This window comes from Lampetra fluviatilis, unplaced genomic scaffold (genome assembly GCF_964198595.1).
Source record: "Lampetra fluviatilis unplaced genomic scaffold, kcLamFluv1.1 SCAFFOLD_1357, whole genome shotgun sequence".
In the NCBI taxonomy this organism is placed as follows: Eukaryota; Metazoa; Chordata; class Hyperoartia; order Petromyzontiformes; family Petromyzontidae; genus Lampetra; species Lampetra fluviatilis.
Window position 1 is genome coordinate 1 of NW_027620641.1, and position 19,446 is coordinate 19,446.

At 57.4% G+C, this 19,446-nt stretch overlaps 1 protein-coding gene across 4 annotated transcripts; it reads left to right on the plus strand.

Moving 5' to 3' along the window:
• Positions 1-719: 719 nt before the first annotated feature.
• Positions 720-18,982, plus strand: LOC144954185 (gamma-aminobutyric acid type B receptor subunit 2-like). 4 transcript variants are annotated; one of them, XM_078884746.1, is made up of 4 exons: positions 720-883; positions 3,515-3,705; positions 9,490-9,627; positions 18,030-18,741. In XM_078884746.1, the coding sequence occupies exons 2-4, from the start codon at positions 3,562-3,564 to the stop codon at positions 18,231-18,233; spliced, it is 486 nt and encodes a 161-aa protein (XP_078740872.1). In that variant the 5' UTR covers positions 720-883; positions 3,515-3,561; the 3' UTR covers positions 18,234-18,741. The 4 variants fall into 4 exon arrangements, with proteins under 4 accessions (XP_078740872.1, XP_078740871.1, XP_078740869.1 ...); XM_078884745.1 differs by lacking the exon at positions 720-883 and adding an exon at positions 1,797-1,882 and having other exon boundaries at positions 3,512-3,705; XM_078884743.1 differs by lacking the exon at positions 720-883 and having other exon boundaries at positions 1,889-3,692; positions 18,030-18,982.
• Positions 18,983-19,446: the final 464 nt, after the last annotated feature.

A 19,446-nucleotide genomic window follows, 5' to 3' on the forward strand; every position in this document is an offset into this window, starting at 1 on the left:
AATCGCGTGACGTCATTTATAGACGGCCCCTTTGTTGGTTTGTCCACCGTGTGTGCGTGTGCGCGTGCGTGCGTGTGTACGCGTGTGCGTGTGTACGCGTGCGTGTGCGTGTGTGTACGCGTGTGTGTGCGTGTACGCGTGCGCGTGTGTGTGCGTGTACGCGTGCGCGTGCGTGCGTGTGTACGCGTGCGCGTGTGTGTGTGTGTACGCGTGTGTGTACGTGTACGCGTGCGCGTGTGTGTGTGTACGCGTGTGTGTGTGTACGTGTACGCGTGCGCGTGTGTGCGTGTACGCGTGTGTGTACGTGTACGCGTGCGTGTGTGTGTACGCGTGTGTGTACGTGTACGCGTGCGTGCGTGTGTGTGTACGCGTGTGTGTGTGTACGTGTACGCGTGCGCGTGTGTGCGTGTACGCGTGCGCGTGTGTGTGTGTGTACGCGTGTGTGTGTGTGTACGCGTGTATGTGCGTGTACGCGTGCGCGTGTGTGTGCGTGTGCGCGTGTGTGTACGCGTGCGTGCGCGTGTGTGTGTGTGTACGCGTGTGTGTACGCGTGCGCGTGCGTGCGTGTACGCGTGTGTGTGCGTGTACGCGTGCGCGTGTGTGTGTGTGTACGCGTGTGTGTACGCGTGCGTGCGCGTGCGTGCGTGTACGCGTGTGTGTGCGTGTACGCGTGCGCGTGTGTGTGCGTGTACGCGTGTGTGTACGCGTGCGTGCGCGTGTGTGTGTGTGCGCGTGCGCGTGTGTGTATTCGAAAGGCGATTGCATCCCAACAGCGAGCGGAGGGCAGCAAAAGAGCGACGCTCACAACAAGCGAACGCAGCGACGGGCGGATAAAACAACAGCGAAGAACTCAGCTGGTGGCGCTTCACGCGACGGCTTCGAGGTGCACCTAGCCTGGCACAAGTACCGTGGTGACGTCACCGCCAGTTGGTGGCGAGCGGCGATTGTTGTTGTGTGTGTGTATATATACACACGTGTACGCGTGTATGCACGTGTTTGTATACTGCATGTGTATACTGCATGTGTATACTGCATGTGTATACTGTACTGCATTGAGAACACGCCTTGATCTTTTTAAACCACAGACGACTCCCCCGTGTCGCCATCGCCCCAGCACCATCCCACACACAGGCGTGCACGGGAGGCACCCCCCCTCCAGCCCCCCCCTCCTCCCTCCTCCAGCCCCCCCCCCTCCCTCCTCCAGCCCCCCCCCCTCCCTCCTCCAGCCCCCCTCCCTCCTCCTCCCACCACTTCCCCCTCCCCTCCCTACTCCTACCATCAGCCCCCACCCACCCCCATCCTCTCTCCATCACACCACACCAACTCCCGCCATCTCTCCCATCCCTCTCTCCCATCACCTCCCCTTCCATCACCCCCATTCCCATCTCCCGAACCCTTCACCTTCCATCAACTCACATCCCCTTCTCCCTTCCGCCTCCCTCCCTCCATCCCTCCTTCCCTGTCACCTCCCACCCACCTCCCTCCCACCCTCCCACCCTCCCTCCCACCCTCCCACCTCACCTCCCCCCCTCCCACCCACCTCCCTTCATTCAACTCCCCTGTCTCCTTCTGTTCCCTTCTCTCATCAGGTTCCAACCCCCCACTCTCCTCCCCTCCCTCACTTTCATCACCTCCCATCCCCCTCCGTTCTCCCTCCTCCCTTCTTCCTCACTGCCCTCTCCCTCCCCCGTTCTCATCACCTCCCTCCCTCGCCCGACTGCCCCTCTCCCTCCCCTCTCCTCCCCTCTCCCTCCCCTCTCCTCCCCTCTCCCTCACCTCTCCTCCCCCATCTCCCTCCCCTCTCCTTCGTCCTCCCCTCCCATCACCTCCCACTCCCTCCCTCCTCCACCCCCCTCCTCTGGCTCCGCAGTGGAGGCGCAAGGTTCGGGTTTATCCGCTCCAATTGAGGACGACCGTGATGATGGTGGGTGGTGGTGATGGTAGTGCGTTGGTAGCGATGATTGTGATGATGGCGGTGGTGGTGATGGCGCGGAGTCGTTCATAAGGCGTTGGGTGCGCGCACCTGTGACCGTCTGGAGAGACATTGAGACGGGGAGACACTTGGGGAGACAACGGGGAGACGCTGACAGAGGCAGCGGGGAGACGCTGCTGAGAGACACGGGCAGAGAGAGAGAGAGGAAGAGAGAGACACGCAGAGACGGGGAGACACAGACGGGGATAGACACAGGGAGACAGCGTGACAGTGAGAGAGAGAGAGAGCTTTCAGAGAGAGAGAGAGAGTCACGCACACACGGAGGCGCAGAGAGAGAGAGCGAGCGAGAGAAAACGAGAGGCAGTGGAGCGGAAAGAAAGCGCGGGGGAGAGCTGAGAGAGAGAGATGCGAGTAGTTGTGAGCTGCATTCACATCCACCACAGCCTCTCACGGCACCTTGTCCATCCACATCGTCACATCACCGCTTCGCATCACCGCGGCGCACATCACACCATCGCACATCGCACCATTGCACCCCCATTCCTTTCGGCATTTAAATCCTCACGACCCTACACATCCATCCACGCACCACCCCAATGTCACGCCTCGCCACCACATCACCGGCACTCGCATTGCGTGCTCTGAGCGCTCGGTTACCCGTCACCGTGACCATCATCATCATCATCACATCATCGCCTGCATGACATCCTCACATCGCATCATCGCCTGCATCACAGCATCACGCATCGCTAAACAGAAACATCGCATCTGCATCATCGTGTCCAGACTCATCATCATATCCCTACACACAATCACTCTGCTCGCATAGCCACATCGCGCACACACACACACATTTAACAAGTCTCACACCCCATCACATCCTCACGCAGCCCACACATACACGAACGCATAATCACATCACCCACACACACACCGTCATCAACTCTACGCACCTACACACACACACCTTCAAACACCATCACATCACCCATCCACACACAGATAAATCACACCATAATTCTACCCACATCCACAGGCATCACATCACCCACGCACACCGACACACATCACACACACATCACACACATCACACCATTACATCACCCACACACACCAACCCACATCACACTATCACTCTACCCACACACACCCATCAACATCACCCACACCGACACATAACACACACACACCCATCACATCACCGTCACCCACCCACACCAACACACATCACACTATCACTCTACCCACACACACACACCCATCAACATAACCCACACCGACAAACATCACACACACACAACCATCACATCACCCACCTCTACCGACACACCATCACTCTACACACACACATCAACATCACCCACACCGACACACATCACACCATCACATCACCCACCTCTACCAACACACTATCACTCTACCCACACACACACACATCAACATCACCCACGCACATCGCTCAATCGCTCCGCATCCGTAACCAGCCCCCGGGGACATCTCCATCGCCACCACCACCACCATGCTACAGCTGCTGCGTCTGATGCTGCTGCTGCTGCTGCTTTGGACGCTGCACGGCAGCAGCAGAAGGGCCCAGGGCAGGGAGCTGGCCATCATGGGCCTCATCCCCCATGGACGTGAAGTCGGGTCCCGCCGACTCGGCCCGGGGCATCATGCCCGCGGTGGAACTGGCGCTGGCGCGTGTCAACAGCAAGGGGAGCGGAGCCTCGCTGACTCAGCACGGCCGCCTCGCAATCAAGTGGTACGACACGGAGGTGCGTGGCCCTGGGGTAGCGCGGCTGGGGGTGTGCGGGGTGAGTTGTGCGTGGGTCATGTGTCTCGGTGTGTGTCTCGGTGTGTGTGTGTGTCTCGGTGTGTGTAGTAGTCGTAGTAGTAGACCGGCTTTCGTAGGTGCTCGCTAACAGAGCACTTGCCCCTACAGGCTGTTAAGGCTATACGGGGGATCTTTATCTTTGTCTTTGTAGTCGTAGTAGTAGACCGGCCTTCGTAGGTGCTCGCTAACAAAGCACTTGCCCCTACAGGCTGTTAAGGCTATACGGGGGATTTTTGTCTATGTGGGTGTGCGGGTGGGGTGTGCGGTGGGGGGGTTTGAGAGTGGTGTGTTCACGCGGTCGGGGTGTTCACGCGGTCGGGGTGTTCACGCGGTCGGGGTGTTCACGCGGTCGGGGTGTTCACGCGGTAACCTGGATGGGCTCGTGTGTCCGAACACAACCGGGCAGACCGCGTGCGTGCATGGCTCCGTTTGTGTGTGCGGGGTGTACGTGGGGGGTGTGTGGGGGGTGTGTGCGGAGTGTACGTGGGGGGGTGTGCGGGATGTACGTGGGAGGTGTGGTGGGTGTGTCGGGGTGTACGTGGGGGGGTGTGGGGGTGTACGTGGGGGTGTACGTGGGGGTGTGTGGGGGGGTGTAAGGGTTGGTGTGCATGGGGCTGTCGGGGGGGGGGGGTGCAGCGTGTGCATGCATGGGAGGTGAAGGGTGTGTGGGTAGGGTGTCCCGGATTACTGTGACACAGGGATGTGTTTGTACGTGTGTGAGGGTGTGTGTGAGAGTGTTTGTGTGTGTGAGGGTGTGTGTGAGGATGTGTGAGCGTGTGTGTGAGGGTGTGTGTGTGAGGGAGTGTGTGGGGGAGAAGCGGTAGTGTAGCGGTTAGCGCGCTGCGCTACGAACCTGGCGACCCGGGTTTGATTCAGATATCTGACCCTGGGCCTCCCCTAGCCTCAAATGAGTACCTGGTGCGGTGTGTAAACATCGCCACGGGGGAGACAAAGGCGGCCGGGCGTGGTTCTGGCCACCCACCCGCTCGTGCGCCGTGGCGGCTCGCTAACAACACTTGCCCCAATAGTCTGTAACGGCCTTTCTGTGGGATCTTTGTCTTTGCGCGCGTGGGTGAGCGTGCGGGGTGCGTGTGGGGTGAGTTCCGAATGGAGCGATCCCGAGGTACGTGCGGTGTGTGTGGGGTGTGTGCGGTTTGTGTGCGGGTGCGTGTGGGGTGTGTGTGCGGGTGCGTGTGGTGTGTGTGTGGGGTGTGTGTGGAGTGTGTGTGGGGTGTGTGTGGAGTGTGTGTGGGGTGTGTGTGGCGTGTGTGCGGTGTGTGTGTGGCGTGCATGCGATGTGCGTGTGGGATGCGTGCGGTGTGTGTGTGTGGGGCGTGTGTGCGGTGTGTGTGCGGTGTGTGTGCGGGGTGCGTGTGGGGTGTGTGGGGTGTGTGCGGTGTGTGTGCGGCGTGCATGCGATGTGCGTGCGGGGTGCGTGCGGTGTGTGTGTGTGCGGTGTGTGTGCGGTGTGTGTGCGGTGTGTGTGCGGGGTGCGTGTGGGGTGTGTGTGGGGTGCGTGCGGTGTGTGTGCGGGGTGCGTGTGGGGTGTGTGTGGGGTGCGTGCGGTGTGTGTGTGGCGTGTGTGCGGCGTGTGTGCGGTGTGTGTGCGGCGTGTATGCGATGTGCGTGCGGGGTGCGTGCGGTGTGTGTGCGGGGTGCGCGTGGGGTGCGTGCGGTGTGTGTGGGGTGTGTGTGGCGTGTGTGCGGCGTGCGTGTGGGGTGTGTGCGCGTGCATGCGATGTGCGTGTGGGGTGCGTTTGGGGCGCGTGTGGGGTGCGTGCGGTGTGTGTGCGGTGTGTGTGTGGAGTGTGTGCGGTGTGGGTGTGGGGTGTGTGTGCGGTGTGTGTGTGGGGTGTGTGCGTGTGGGGTGCGGTATGCGTGCGGTGGGCGTGTGGGGTGCGAATTGCGTGCAGTGTGTGTGCAGTGTGTGTGCTGTACGTGTGCGGGTGCGTGCGGGACCCCACATGGAGGAACCGGGGGTTCGGTCAAGGGGTTCGCATCGGATGGGAGGGGGGAGGGGGCAGTCCAGCAAGTGGGTTCCTGAACCCGTTTGTGCGGGCCTTGGGGCGTGGTCACCCCCTCGTATATACAGCGTGTGTGGACGGTCTCCATCACTCACCTACTCACCCCACCCACACACCCCACTCATTCAACCCACACACTCACCCCACCTACTCACCCACTCACTCACCTACTCACTCACCCACCCACACACCCCACTCATTCACCCCACCCACTCACCCCACCCACTCACTCACCCACCCACACACCCCACTCATTCACCCCACCCACTCACCCCACATACTCACCCACTCACCCACTCACTCACCGACCCACTCACCCACTCACTCACCGACCCACTCACCCACCCACTCACTCACCCACCCACCCACTCACTCACCCACCCATTCGCTCACCCACCCACCCGCTCACCCATCCGCTCGCCCACCCACTCACTCACCCACCCACTCACTCACTCACTCACCCACTCACTCAATCAGTCACCCACTCACTCACCCACCCACTAAACCACTCACTCACCCACCCGCTCACACACTCACTCACCCACTCACCCACTCACTCACCCATCCATTCACCCACTCACCCACCCACTCACCCACTCACTCACTCACTCACCCACCCACTCACCCACACACTCACCCACCCACTCACCCACCCACCCACTCACGCACCCACTCACTCACTCACTCACCCACTCACTCACCCACTCACTCAACCACTCACTCACCCATCCATTCATCCACTCACCCACTCACTCACCTACCCACCCACCCACACACTCACCCACTCACCCACCCGTCCACCCACTAACCCACCCACCCGTCCACACACTCACCCACCCACCCTCCTTCAGGGTTGCCACCTGTCCGGAGTTGACCCGGACAGTCTGGGAATTGGGAGGCCGAACGGAGGCCGCCGGCGTTACGCGGTCGCCGTGCGGAGGAGGGAGAAAGGGGGGGGGGATTTGGGGGGGGGGGGGGGGTGGAGGGGGGGGTTTCGGGGTATAGGGGGGTGTGTGAGGGGGACTGAGGGAAGGGGTCAGCTCCCCACACGACAGAACGCGTTCCCGTAGCAGCTGCGCTCGTTATATAAACAGGTTGGTGGGACTCTGCAAGGTGAAAAAGGTGGCAACACACCCACACCCAATCCCAGCTTACATTTTACACTATCAGCCCGTACATCACCCCCCATCCCCTCCCCTACCACCAGCCAGCCAGGCAGGAGACCAGCCAGCAAAACCGTTTCTCGAACAGTATGCCAATCGATCTGGCGATGCTGCTGCTGCTGCTGCGTTGGTAGCGGTGCACAAACGCAGCCAAACAGTTGCATGCGTTCTGTGGCGCGTGCGTGTGCGTCTGTGTGTGCGTCTGTGGTGGCCTTACCATGAGGAATGTAGAAGAGGTGACGCCTGTTCGCCTTTTGGGCGTCCTCTCGTCTAACACTGCTCGTGAAATCTCGATTTAAAGCTTTCGTGACTGCAGGGATTCATCTTCTTGGTTCTTTCGGTAAAGTCACGTAGAAGGGAAATAATAAAAGAATAATAAAATATTCCATTACTTTATTATTTTATTAATATATAATCTTATTATATTATTTTATTATGTTTTATTTTTATTATTTTATTATTTCCCTTCCACGCGACTTTACCGAAAGAACCAAGAAGACTGCTGGTGAAGCTAGGCCCTCAAGAAGGGTGCTGTGGTTGGTGCAAATCAGTGACGTGCGGTCAGGGGAGGCAGGGGAGGCAGAGCCTCACCTGACATACTCCAATGAAAATAGCCGTGACGAAAAGTAAAAAGAATAATCAAATGAAATAAATATTAAGATTTTCCCACTGCTCTGTGTTATAAATGTTATTTCTGTACGATTCCAATAATTTTTAGAGTCAAAATCGCCAAATTTGCGGAGCTCCGCTGCAAATACCGGAAGAGACGAGAGGTGAGGCAGCGACGAGCTCAGCCTCCCCTCTGATTGCGCAACCCCTCAGCAATTGGATGGAGCGCGGGCAATAAGCGTGTGCCTGTTACTATCTCAGTATGTCACCAATGTAATGTTTGTAGACCCCTTCATTTAATGTCCTCGCCTTCCATACTCCAGGTTACTTATTTCACGTAAGTGTATAAAGATATTTAGGCTCGCTGGTCTCGTCATGAAACTGCAATAAAAAAGCACCAGGGGAGGCAGCTATCACATCTGCCTCACTGAGGGGGGCGTGTTAGACACGCGAGACCACGCCCCCTCCGTGAGGACACGCCCCCTCCGTGAGACCACGCCCCCTCAGTGAAGACACCCCCCTCAGTGAAGACACGACCCCCTCAGTGAAGACACACACCCTCAGTGAAGACACGCCCCCCTCAGTGAGGACACGCCCCCTCCGTGAAGACACGCCCCCTCCGTGAGGACACGCCCCCTCCGTGAGGCCCCCCCCCCCTCAGCGTGTGAATCTGGCTCTGACACGAGCCAGTGCCTCCCCAGCCACGTCACTGGTGCAAACTTGATGCCTTCCAAGAAGTAGTTGGTGTTTAAACATCTTAACAACCTCCAGTTCTATTGCCGGTAAAGGTGAAACCCATTCTTAGTTTGCTACTGGCAAAAAAGGTATCAATTATATAGCTACTCACCCCGAACTAAACATTTTGTGATAGTGGCATTGTACTTGTACTGGTTCGCCTTTTGCCGCTGTTTTCTGGTCTGACACTGGTGGGGAGACGAGGCCACGAAGAAAGCCGGAGTCTCTGGTGCAGGCCAATCAGTTTCGAAGACAATGCGTGTATCATCAGGGGCATGTGTGTGTGCATGCTTTGAGTGGTTAATGCAGTACACGATTCCTTGCAAAACGGTTCCTGTTCGGTGTTTGAACATCTTCACCACCTAGTGATAGGTTTTTACCCTTTAAACTGGTACAAAACTGACACCTTTATACAAGGCATCATGTTTGCAATAACCACAACACAAGCAGTCAAAATGCAAACAAAAATAAACAACTCTGATAATGGTAATGATATGCACTGTCCTTGAAGTTGATTGGTCCACACCCGAGACAGCTTTCCTTAGAGCCTAGTCTCCATTGGTGTTGGACCAGATGACGCCAAAAGGCGTATAACTCAAAAACAGCGCACTATCAGAGTATTGAGAGCTCGGGGTAAGCATTTACACTATGAGACCTCATTTACCAGTGGCAAAATATCATTACCATTATCAGAGTTGTTTCTTTTTGTTTGCATTTTGACTGCTTGTGTTGCGGTTATTGCAAACATGATGCCTATGTATAAAGGTGTCAGTTTTGTACCAGTTTAAAGGGTAAAAACCTACTACTATATTTTGCCACTGGTAAAGGAGGTCTCATAATCTTAACCACCTGTTTTATTGCCAGAAAGGATGAAACCTATACAAATAACAGCTGACGTTTCGGGCAATGACCCTTCTTCAGAGCACATCAGATGAAGAAGGGCCATCACTCGAAACGTTGCCTGTTTAATTTATACAGATATTTTATTGCAAGGCGACGCACCACGCCCAGCGGTATTGATGAACGTGTCCAGATCGGTTCCCCAGCTCAAGCAAACGTCTCGGAGGGCGGTTGACGCGTCAGTGGGAAGCGTCACATTGCCCCGGTGCGTGTGCATGATTCTTCTTCCTTGTTCCCCCCCTCCCCTTGCCCCCACCCCTCCCCCCCGGTCCCCTCCGCCCCCACCACGCGCAGTGCGACAACGCCAAGGGCCTCAAGGCGTTCTTCGACGCCATCAACTTCGGGCCCAACACTTCGTTGGTGTTCGGCGGCGTCTGCCCCACCGTGACGGCCACCATCGCCGAGGCCCTCCTCTCCTGGGACCTCGTGCAGGTACAAAGATAAAGGCAAAGGTTCACCCCTCCCCCCCCCCCTCCATCCACCGTGTAGCCCTGCTGGGGCAAGTGCTGTGAGCGGTACGCTGTCACTCGAGGCACGCACGCACACTAAAGACAAAGATCCCCCCTGAAGCCTTAGCAGACTGTTGGGGCAAGTTTTTGTGAGTGGGTGGCACCTATGAAGGATAACAGGGCACGAGAGCGGGTGGGTGGCCAGCACCACGCCCGGCCGCCTTTGTCGCCCCAGTGGCAATTTTTTTTTTACGCGCCGCACCGGGTACTCATTTGAGGCTGAGTCGACCTAGGGAAGGCCCAGGACGGAATCGGAAATCACTCGCTACTGATGATGTTTGTCGTGAGCGGGAATCAAACTGTTGCAAGTAGAGACGCAGGTGCAGAGAGAGACACAGAGAGAGACACAGAGAGAGAGACACAGAGACACAGAGAGGGACACAGACGGACACAGAGAGAGACACAGAGACACAGAGAGGAACACAGATAGAGACACAGATAGAGACACAGAGACACAGAGACAGAGAGAGAGACACAGAGAGAGACACAGAGACAGAGAGAGACACAGATAGAGACACAGAGAGAGACACAGAGAGAGAGACAGGGGTAGAAACAGAGAGAGAGACAGAGAGAGACACAGAGAGACACAGAGACACAGATAGAGACACAGAGAGAGACACAGAGACACAGAAAGAGAGAGACAGGGGTAAAGACACAGAGAGAGACACAGATAGAGACACAGACAGAGACAGAGAGAGAGACAGAGACACCGAGAGAGACACAGAGACACAGAGAGAAACACAGAGAGAGACAGAGAGACACAGAGAGAAACACAGAGAGAGACACAGAGAGAGAGACACACAGAGACACAGAGACACAGAGAGACACAGAGACACAGAGAGAGACACAGAGAGAGACACAGAGAGAGACACAGAGAGAGAAACAGAGAGAGACACAGAGAGAGACACAGAGAGAAACACACAGAGAGACACAGAGAGAGACAGAGACACAGGTGGAGGGAGAGAGCGGCACCGGTGGAGACACACAGGTGCGTGTGTCACGATATGAATCGGTTTATTTCGCGATTGATTTTGGCCGCGCATGAATCACCGCGCGGGGGAGCCGTCGCCTGGAGGCTACCACGTGACCGTGACTTCGAGATATATTTAACCCTAGCACCACGTGCCCCCCCCTCCCTCCCTCCTCCTCCCTCCTGCTCTAGAAGATGCACGGCCACTCCCCCCAGGGGTTTAGTTTTCAAGCAAAACTTGTGAGGTGGTGGGGGGAGGGTGCGCGTCTCATGATCCGGTAGCTTTCGATTTAAAGCTTTCGTGACTGCAAGGATTCATCTTCTTGGTTCTTTCGGTAAAGTCACGTAGAAGGGAAGTAATAAAATAATAAAAATAAAACATAATAAAATAAAATAATTATATTAGTTTAAACATAATAAAATAAAATAATTATATTATTTTATTTTATTATGTTTTATTTTTATTATTTTATTACTTCCCTTCTACGTGACTTTACCGAAAGAATCAAGCAGATGAATCCAGTAGCTGTGAGTGTGTGGGTTCGCGTGCGGTAGCGCGTGTGTGGGGGAGCGGTGGCGCAGCGGTTAGCGCGCTGCACTACGAACCCGGCGAGCCGAGTTCGAGCCCCGCTCACGGCCAACACCACCGGTGACGATTATCTGAGCCGGTCCCGGTCCTCCCCTAGGTCGACGCAGCCTCAAATGAGTACCTGGTGCGGTGTGTAGTAAACATCGCCACTGGGGAGACAAAGGCGGCCGGGCGTGGTGCTGGCCACCCACCCCCTCGTGTGCCGTGCCGGCCTTCGTAGGTGCTCGCTAACAGCACTTGCCCCAACAGTCTGTTAAGGCTACACGGGGGATCTTTGTCTTTGTGTTGCAGAGCGCGGTGTCGCAGCGGTTAGCGCGCTGCGCTACGAATCCGGCGGCCGACAGTGGCGAATGTTTGAACCGTGTCTGGGCCTCCCCTAGGTCGGCTCAGCCTTAAACGATTACCTGGTGCGGTGCGTAGACATCAGCATTGCTGCCCCCCCCCTCACCGCCATCCCCCGTCATAGTAATGTGGACTTTCCACAACTGGCAGCGGTAGGAGTGCGAAGGGCCACGCTGCGTGAGAGACGGAGCGCTGTGCGCGTCACAGCGCGAATACAAATAGCGACCACGTGACCAAACAAAGACATAGATCCCCCGTGTAGCCTTAACAGACTGGGGGGGGCAAGTGCTGTTAGCGAGCACCTATAAAGGCCGGCACGGCACACGAGGGGGTGGGTGGCCAACACCACGCCCGGCCGCCTTTGTCTCCCTAGCGGCGATGTTTACGCATCGCATCAGGTACTCATTTGAGGTTGAGTCGACCACACACACAAGCACGTGGGGCAGAGGAGCGGTGGCGCAGCGGTTAGCGTACTGCGGCAGGAACCCAAGCGGGCTGACTTGAATTCCCGAGGCTTTCGTCAGTGGCGAGTTACAGGCTGAGCTGAAGCGTTCCTGGGTGGCGCCTGCACGCCTCACCAATTCGCCACGCACTGTGCCAGGCTAGGTTCACGTTGAGGCACGCACGCACACATACACGTGCGTGCGTGTGTGCATGTGTGTGTGGGGCATCTCACTCCTCAGTGTGCCGGGTAAGGTCCTGGCAAGGATTATTCAACATCGCCTTGCTAGGCACGCTGAGGAGAGGCTTGCGGAGCCCCAATGCGGTTTCAGGAAAGGGCGGTCCTGCACAGATGCCATATTTTCTGTCCGTCTGCTACAGCAGAGGTGTAGGGAATTCCAAAAAGACCTACATCTCTGCTTTATTGACCTGGTCAAGGCCTATGATACCATCAGTAGGACTGGGCTCTGGGTTGTTCTTCGTGCTTTCGGAGTCCCTGACCCTCTGCTCACGATCATTAAGGACCTTCATGATGGTGAGCGGGCCCGGGTAAAACTACGTGGCCGGGAGTCGGAGCCTTTCCCTGTACACCTTGGGGTGCGACAGGGATGTCCTCTGGCCCCCACATTATTTAACATCTATTTCGACTGCGTAGTTCGTGAAGCCTTCAATAGCTGTACCGGGGGAATTACCATTTGGTACAGATATAATGGGAGGCTGATCGACGCCCGGGTGCGATCAAGGGATGGCTCCCTATTGGTCAACCACGTTATGTATGCCGATGATTTGGTAATAGCTGCTCATTCAGAAGAGGAGTTGGAGACGCTGCTGCTGAGACTGGAGCATGCCACTAAGAGGTGGGGCCTTACCATCAGCCCCACCAAAACTAAGCACCTGCCTGGGTATTTTGTACCATCGGGCACTCCACCCCCACAACTCCCAATCGGTGATGGGGCAGTTGTGGAGAGAGTGGAGAGTTTCCCATACCTGAGCAGTGTGCTTATGACCGGCTCCAGTTTATCAGCAGAGGTCTCACTCCGAATCAGTCGAGCGGCAATATCTTTTCATCGGTTGCGTAACGCTGTGTGGAAGCTACCTGGTCTGTCGCTCCGCACGAAGCTTCAGGTCTTCTCGGCCACGGTCATTCCCTCCCTTCTCTACGCTTGCGAAACGTGGACCCCCCTAGTGGAGCATCTTCGCCGGTTGGAAACATTTAGGCTGGCCTGCCTACGATCCATCCTGGGTTTAACCAGGCTGGATTGTGTGAGGAGCTCACAAGTCCTTGAAAGATCTGGGCAAAGTCCCATCAGTGAGCTCCTCCGGCGGGCAAGGCTGCGTTGGCTGGGTCATGTAGCCCGCATGCCCAGCCACCGCATGCCTAAACAGCTGTTGTTCGGCCGGATCGAGGGGGCTAAACGGGCGCGGCACGGGCTAGAGAAGAGATGGAGTGATGTGGTACAGGAGGACGTGGAGCTGAGTGGACTTGCCGATGACTGGTACCAGCGGTGTCAAGATCGGCCTCAGTGGAGGAGGCTCGTGAAGGACGCTACTGGGCAGTTGGAGGCAGTCGCCCTCCAACAACAACGGAGGGCGGAGGAGCGACGCTCACAACAACGAGCGGAGCGCCGGGTGGCTAAAGCACAGCAAGTTGGCACAGTAGGGGGCACAGGTGGTGCATCAGCCAGTCATCTCGGTCATCTCAGTCAGTCGACCCGTGGTACCTGGGTCTGCCCTGTGACCTCCTGCCAGCGGGCGTTCGACACTTCACGTGGCCTCAGGGTGCACATGGCCTGGCACAAGCGTCGTGGTGACGTCACCGCCACTTAGTGGCGAATGGCGGTTGTTGTTGTTGTTGTGTGCATACACAAGGACGAAGATTCCCCCGTGTAGCCTTTAACAGGCTGTTGGGGCAAGTGCTGTTAGCGAGTAGCCGGCCTATGAAGGCCGAAATTGTGGACTATGAAGGCGAGTGCACACACACAAAGCTCCCCCATATATCCTGCGCAGACTATCGGGGCAAGTGCTGTTAGTGAGCAACTATGAAGGCCGGCACTGTGGCACACGAGGGAGTGGATGGCCGATGAAGTGTACACGACCGCACCGGGTGTTCGCGCGCGGGAGATGAAAGAGTCGGCATTAGAAGCCGCGCTCAGATATCAATCGCGACCCCCATCCCCCCCCCCACCCACCGGGCGATGAGGGTTGGTGAGTGGGTGAGGGTGGCCGGGGTGTGGAAGGATTCTGGTGAGTGGTGAGGGTGGCGAGGGTGGCGAGGAGGATGAGTCGGGCGTGCTGCCGGCCACCCACCCGCTCTGTGTGCCCGTGCCGGACTTCATCGTTGCTCGCCAACAGCACTTGCCCCAACCGTCTGTTGATAGGCTATACGGGGGATCTTTGTCTTTGTGCGCGTGTGTGTGTAGTGTAGTGTGTATGCGTGTATGTATAATGATGTATGTACTGGGGAGGGAATGTCGTCCTCTGAGGACATCGTCATCATCATCGTCCTCACCAAATCTGGGCCATGTCCTTCGTAAATCAGCAGCTTCACCTCATCACCCCCCCCCACCCCACCCGCCCCTCCCCCTCTCCCTGTCTCGCCCTCAATCCCTGAATGTCGTCTCCCGCTCTCTCCCCTCTCTCCATTTCTCCCTCCCTCCCTCGTTCCTTCCATCCCTATCTCCTATCACCTCCAACCTTACCCTCTCCCGCAGTCTCTCTCTCCTTCCTCTCCCTGGATCTACAGCTATCTCCTCCCTCCCTCTCTTTCCTTTTTACGATCAGAGGAAACAAGAAGATGCTCGGTGTAGTCGGCCCTTTGCTTCGTTCATCATTTCGTTTTGGGTTTTTTTAATGCTTTGCTTTATGTAACTCCCCCTCCCTTTAAAATGAAAATTTTCACAAAAGATTTCACGTTCTGCTCTCCTTACCCCTTCCGTCTCTCCCTCCATCTCATCCCCGGCTCTCCATCCTCTCCCACTCTCTCTCTCAAGCTCCAAACCTCCCCCCCTTTCACCATCTCTCTCTCCCTTTTCCCATCCCTGTTTCCCGTCACCTCCATCCCAAATCCCATACTTCTCTCCCCGTCCATCCTTCACTCTCTCCCCTGTCCCTCTCTCTCTCTCTCACATCTCACACTCTCCTCCGTGTGTCTCTCTCTCTCTCTGCTTCTGTCTCACTCTCAAGCTCAATTTGCCTCTCTCCTCGCTCTCTTCCCACGCTGCCTCTCCTCCTCCTCTCGCTCTCTCTCTGGGGAAATCTCAGCGTGTTGTAATGAGTCCCAAAAGCTGTCAAAGAGCGTGGGGTGAACGCGTCCGCTAAGTGGGTGAGTTGTGAGTGGGTGGGTGGGTGAGTGGGCGGTTTAGTGGGTGAGTGACTGGGTGGATGAGTGAGTGGTTTACTGTGTGAGTGAGTGAGTGGTGTGTGTGTGTGTGAAGGGGTGAGGTGTGAGTGGGTGGGTGGGTGAGTGGGTGTGTGAGTGAGTGAGTGATGTGTGTGTGAAGGGGTGAGGTGTGAGTGGGTGGGTGAGTGGGTGTGTGAGTGAGTGAGTGGTGTGTGTGTGTGTGAAGGGGTGAGGTGTGAGTGGGTGGGTGGGTGAGTGGGTGAGTGAGTGGTGGTGTGTGTGTGTGTGTGTGAAGGGGTGAGGTGTGAGTGGGTGGGTGGGTGAGTGGGTGGTTTAGTGGGTGAGTGAGTGGGTGGTGTGTGTGTGTGTGTGAAGGGGTCAGGGTTGAGTGGGTGGGTGAGTGGGTGAGTGAGTGAGTGGTGTGTGTGTGTGTGAAGGGGTGAGGTGTGAGTGGGTGAGTGTGTGAGTGAGTGAGTGGTGTGTGTGTGTGTGAAGGGGTGAGGTGTGAGTGAGTGGGTGGGTGAGTGGGTGGTTTAGTGAGTGAGTGGGTGGCGTGTGTGAAGGGGTGAGGTGTGAGTGGGTGGGTGAGTGAGTGGGTGGCTTAGTGTGTGAGTGAGTGAGTGGGTGGTGTGTGTGTGTGTGAAGGGGTGAACTGTGAGTGGGTGGGTGAGTGAGTGGTTTAGTGTGTGAGTGAGTGGTGTGTGTGTGTGTGAAGGGGTGAGGTGTGAGTGGGTGGGTGGGTGAGTGGGTGAGTGAGTGATTGGTGTGTGTGTGTGAAGGGGTGAGGTGTGAGTGGGTGGGTGGGTGAGTGGGTGGTTTAGTGGGTGAGTGAGTGGGTGGTGTGTGTGTGTGAAGGGGTGAGGTGTGAGTGGGTGGGTGGGTGAGGTGTGAGTGAGTGGTGTGTGTGTGTGTGAAGGGGTGAGGTGTGAGCGAGTGGGTGGGTGAGTGGGTGGTTTAGTGGGTGAGTGAGTGGGTGGTGTGTGTGTGTGAAGGGGTGAGGTGTGAGTGGGTGGGTGGGTGGGTGAGTGTGTGAGTGAGTGAGTGGTGTGTGTGTGTGTGAAGGGGTGAGGTGTGAGTGAGTGGGTGGGTGAGTGGGTGGTTTAGTGAGTGAGTGGGTGGCGTGTGTGAAGGGGTGAGGTGTGAGTGGGTGGGTGAGTGAGTGGGTGGCTTAGTGTGTGAGTGAGTGAGTGGGTGGTGTGTGTGTGTGTGAAGGGGTGAACTGTGAGTGGGTGGGTGAGTGAGTGGTTTAGTGTTTGAGTGAGTGGTGTGTGTGTGTGTGTGAAGGGGTGAGGTGTGAGTGAGTGGGTGGGTGAATGGGTGGTTTAGTGTGTGACTGGGTGGGTGGGTGAGTGGTTTAGTGAGTGTGTAAGTGAGTGGTGTGTGTGTGTGAAGGAGTGAGTTGTGAGTGGGTGGGTGGGAGGCTGAGTGGGTGTGGATGGGTACGGATGCGTGGGTGGGTGAGTGGGTAGTTTAGTGTGCAAGTGAGTGGGTGAGTGAGTGGTTTAGTGGGTGAGTGAGTGGTTTAGTGTGCGAGTGAGTAGGTGAACGGGACAATGAGTGGCCGAGCGAGTGTGTGGGTGAGGCAGTCAGGGGAGTGAATGGGTGAGTGAGACGGTGAGTGCGTGAACGAGGCCTTAATCTCCACTCACCCCCACCCCCCACCATCACTACCACACACTACCAGCACCCCACCCCCCACCATCACTACCACCCACTACCAGCACTCCACCCCCCACCATCACTACCACACACTACCAGCACCCCCACCCCTCACCATCACTACCACCCACTACCAGCACCCCCACCATCACTACCACCCACTACCAGCACCCCCACCCCCCACCATCACTACCACCCACTACCAGCACCCCCACCATCACTACCACCCACTACCAGCACCCCCACCCCCCACCATCACTACCACCCACTACCAGCACCCCCACCATCACTACCACCCACTACCAGCACCCCCACCCCCCACCATCACTACCACCCACTACCAGCACCCCCACCATCACTACCACCCACTACCAGCACCCCCACCCCCCACCATCACTACCACCCACTACCAGCACCCCCACCATCACTACCACCCACTACCAGCACCCCCACCCCCCACCATCACTACCACCCACTACCAGCACCCCCACCCCCCACCATCACTACCACCCACTACCAGCACCCCCACCCCCCACCATCACTACCACCCACTACCAGCACCCCCACCCCCCCACCATCACTACCACCCACTACCAGCACCCCCACCATCACCACGCACCACCACACATCACTTACAAGGCGCTCGATAACACATCGCGTGCTGTGCCCTGCCCCCGCATGCCCCCCGTGCCCCCCGCGTGCCCCGCGTGTGCCCCCTCCCCCATGTCCCCCACGTGTGCCCCCCTCCCCCACATGCCCCCGTGCCTCCCACGTGCCCCCCCCCACGTGTGCCCCCCCTCCCCCATGTCCCCCACGTGCCCCCCCCCCCCGCGTGTGCCCCCCTCCCCCACATGCCCCCGTGCCTCCCACGTGCCCCCCTCACGTGCCCTGCGTGTGTCCCCCCCTGTCCCCCCGTGCCCCCCACGCCCCCCTCTCCCCGTGCCCTCCATGCCCCCACTCCCCCCTTGCCCCCCCCCCCCCCAGCTGTCGTTCGCGGCCACGACGCCGGTGCTGGCGGACAAGAAGAAGTACCCCTTCTTCCTGCGCACGGTGCCCTCGGACAACGCCGTGAACCCGGCCATCGCGCGCTTCCTGCGACACTTCAGGTGGCGCCGCGTCGGGACCCTCACCCAGGACGTGCAGCGCTTCTCCGAGGTGGCACAGCGTGGCGCACGGTGCACAGGGTGACACACAGGGTGACACGCAGGGTGGCACACAGGGTGACACACACACATGCAGGGTGACACACAGGGTGACACACAGGGTGACACACAGGGTGACACACAGCACGCAGGGTTGACACACAGGGTGACACACAGGGTGACATAGGGTGACACACAGGGTGATACACAGGGTGGCACACAGGGTGACACACAACACGCAGGGTGGCACGCAGGGTGACACACAGGGTGACACACAGGGTGACACACAGCACGCAGGGTGACACACAGGGTGACACACAGGGTGACATAGGGTGACACACAGGGTGACACACAGGGTGGCACGCAGGGTGACACACAGGGTGACACACAGGGTGACACACAGAGTGACACACAGGGTGACACACAGGGTGGCACGCAGGGTGACACACAGGGTGATACACAGGGTGACACACAGGGTGACATGCAGGGTGACACACAGGGTGGCACACAGGGTGATACACAGGGTGACACACAGGGTGACATGCAGGGTGACACACAGGGTGGCACACAGGGTGACACACAGGGTGACACACAGGGTGATACACAGGGTGACACGCAGGGTGGTACACAGGGTGACACGCAGGGTGGTACACAGCACGGAGGGTGGCGTAGCTGAAGCGTACAGCGTGGCATTGTACAATGGTGTGGTGTGTGGCGTCTGCAACGTGTGTGCGTGCGTGTGTGTGCTGTGTGTGGTGTGTGTGTGTAGTGTGTGTGTGTGGTGTGTGTGTGGTGTGTGTGTGTATGGTGTGTGTGGTGTGTGTGTGTGGTGTGGTGTGTGTGGTGTGTGTGTGTAGTGTGTATGGTGTGTGTGGTGTGTGTGCTGTGTGTGTGTGTGGTGTGTGTGTGTATATATATGGTGTGTATGGTGTGTGTGCTGTGTGTGTGCTGTGTGTGGTGTGTGTGTGGTGTGTGTGTGTGTGTATTGTGTGTGTGGTGTGTGTGTGGTGTGTGTGTATGTGTGGTTTGTGTGTGGTGTGTGTAGTGTGTGTGTGGTGTGTGTGTGGTGTGTGTGTGTGTGGTGTGTGTGTGGTGTGTGTGTGTGTGGTGTGTGTGTGTATGGTGTGTATGGTTTGTGTGTGTGGTGTGTGTGTGGTGTGTGTGTGGTGTGTGTATGTGTGGTTTGTGTGTGTATGGTGTGTGTGGTGTGTGCTGTGTGTAGTGTGTGAGTGGTGTGTGTGTGGTGTGTGTGTGTGTGG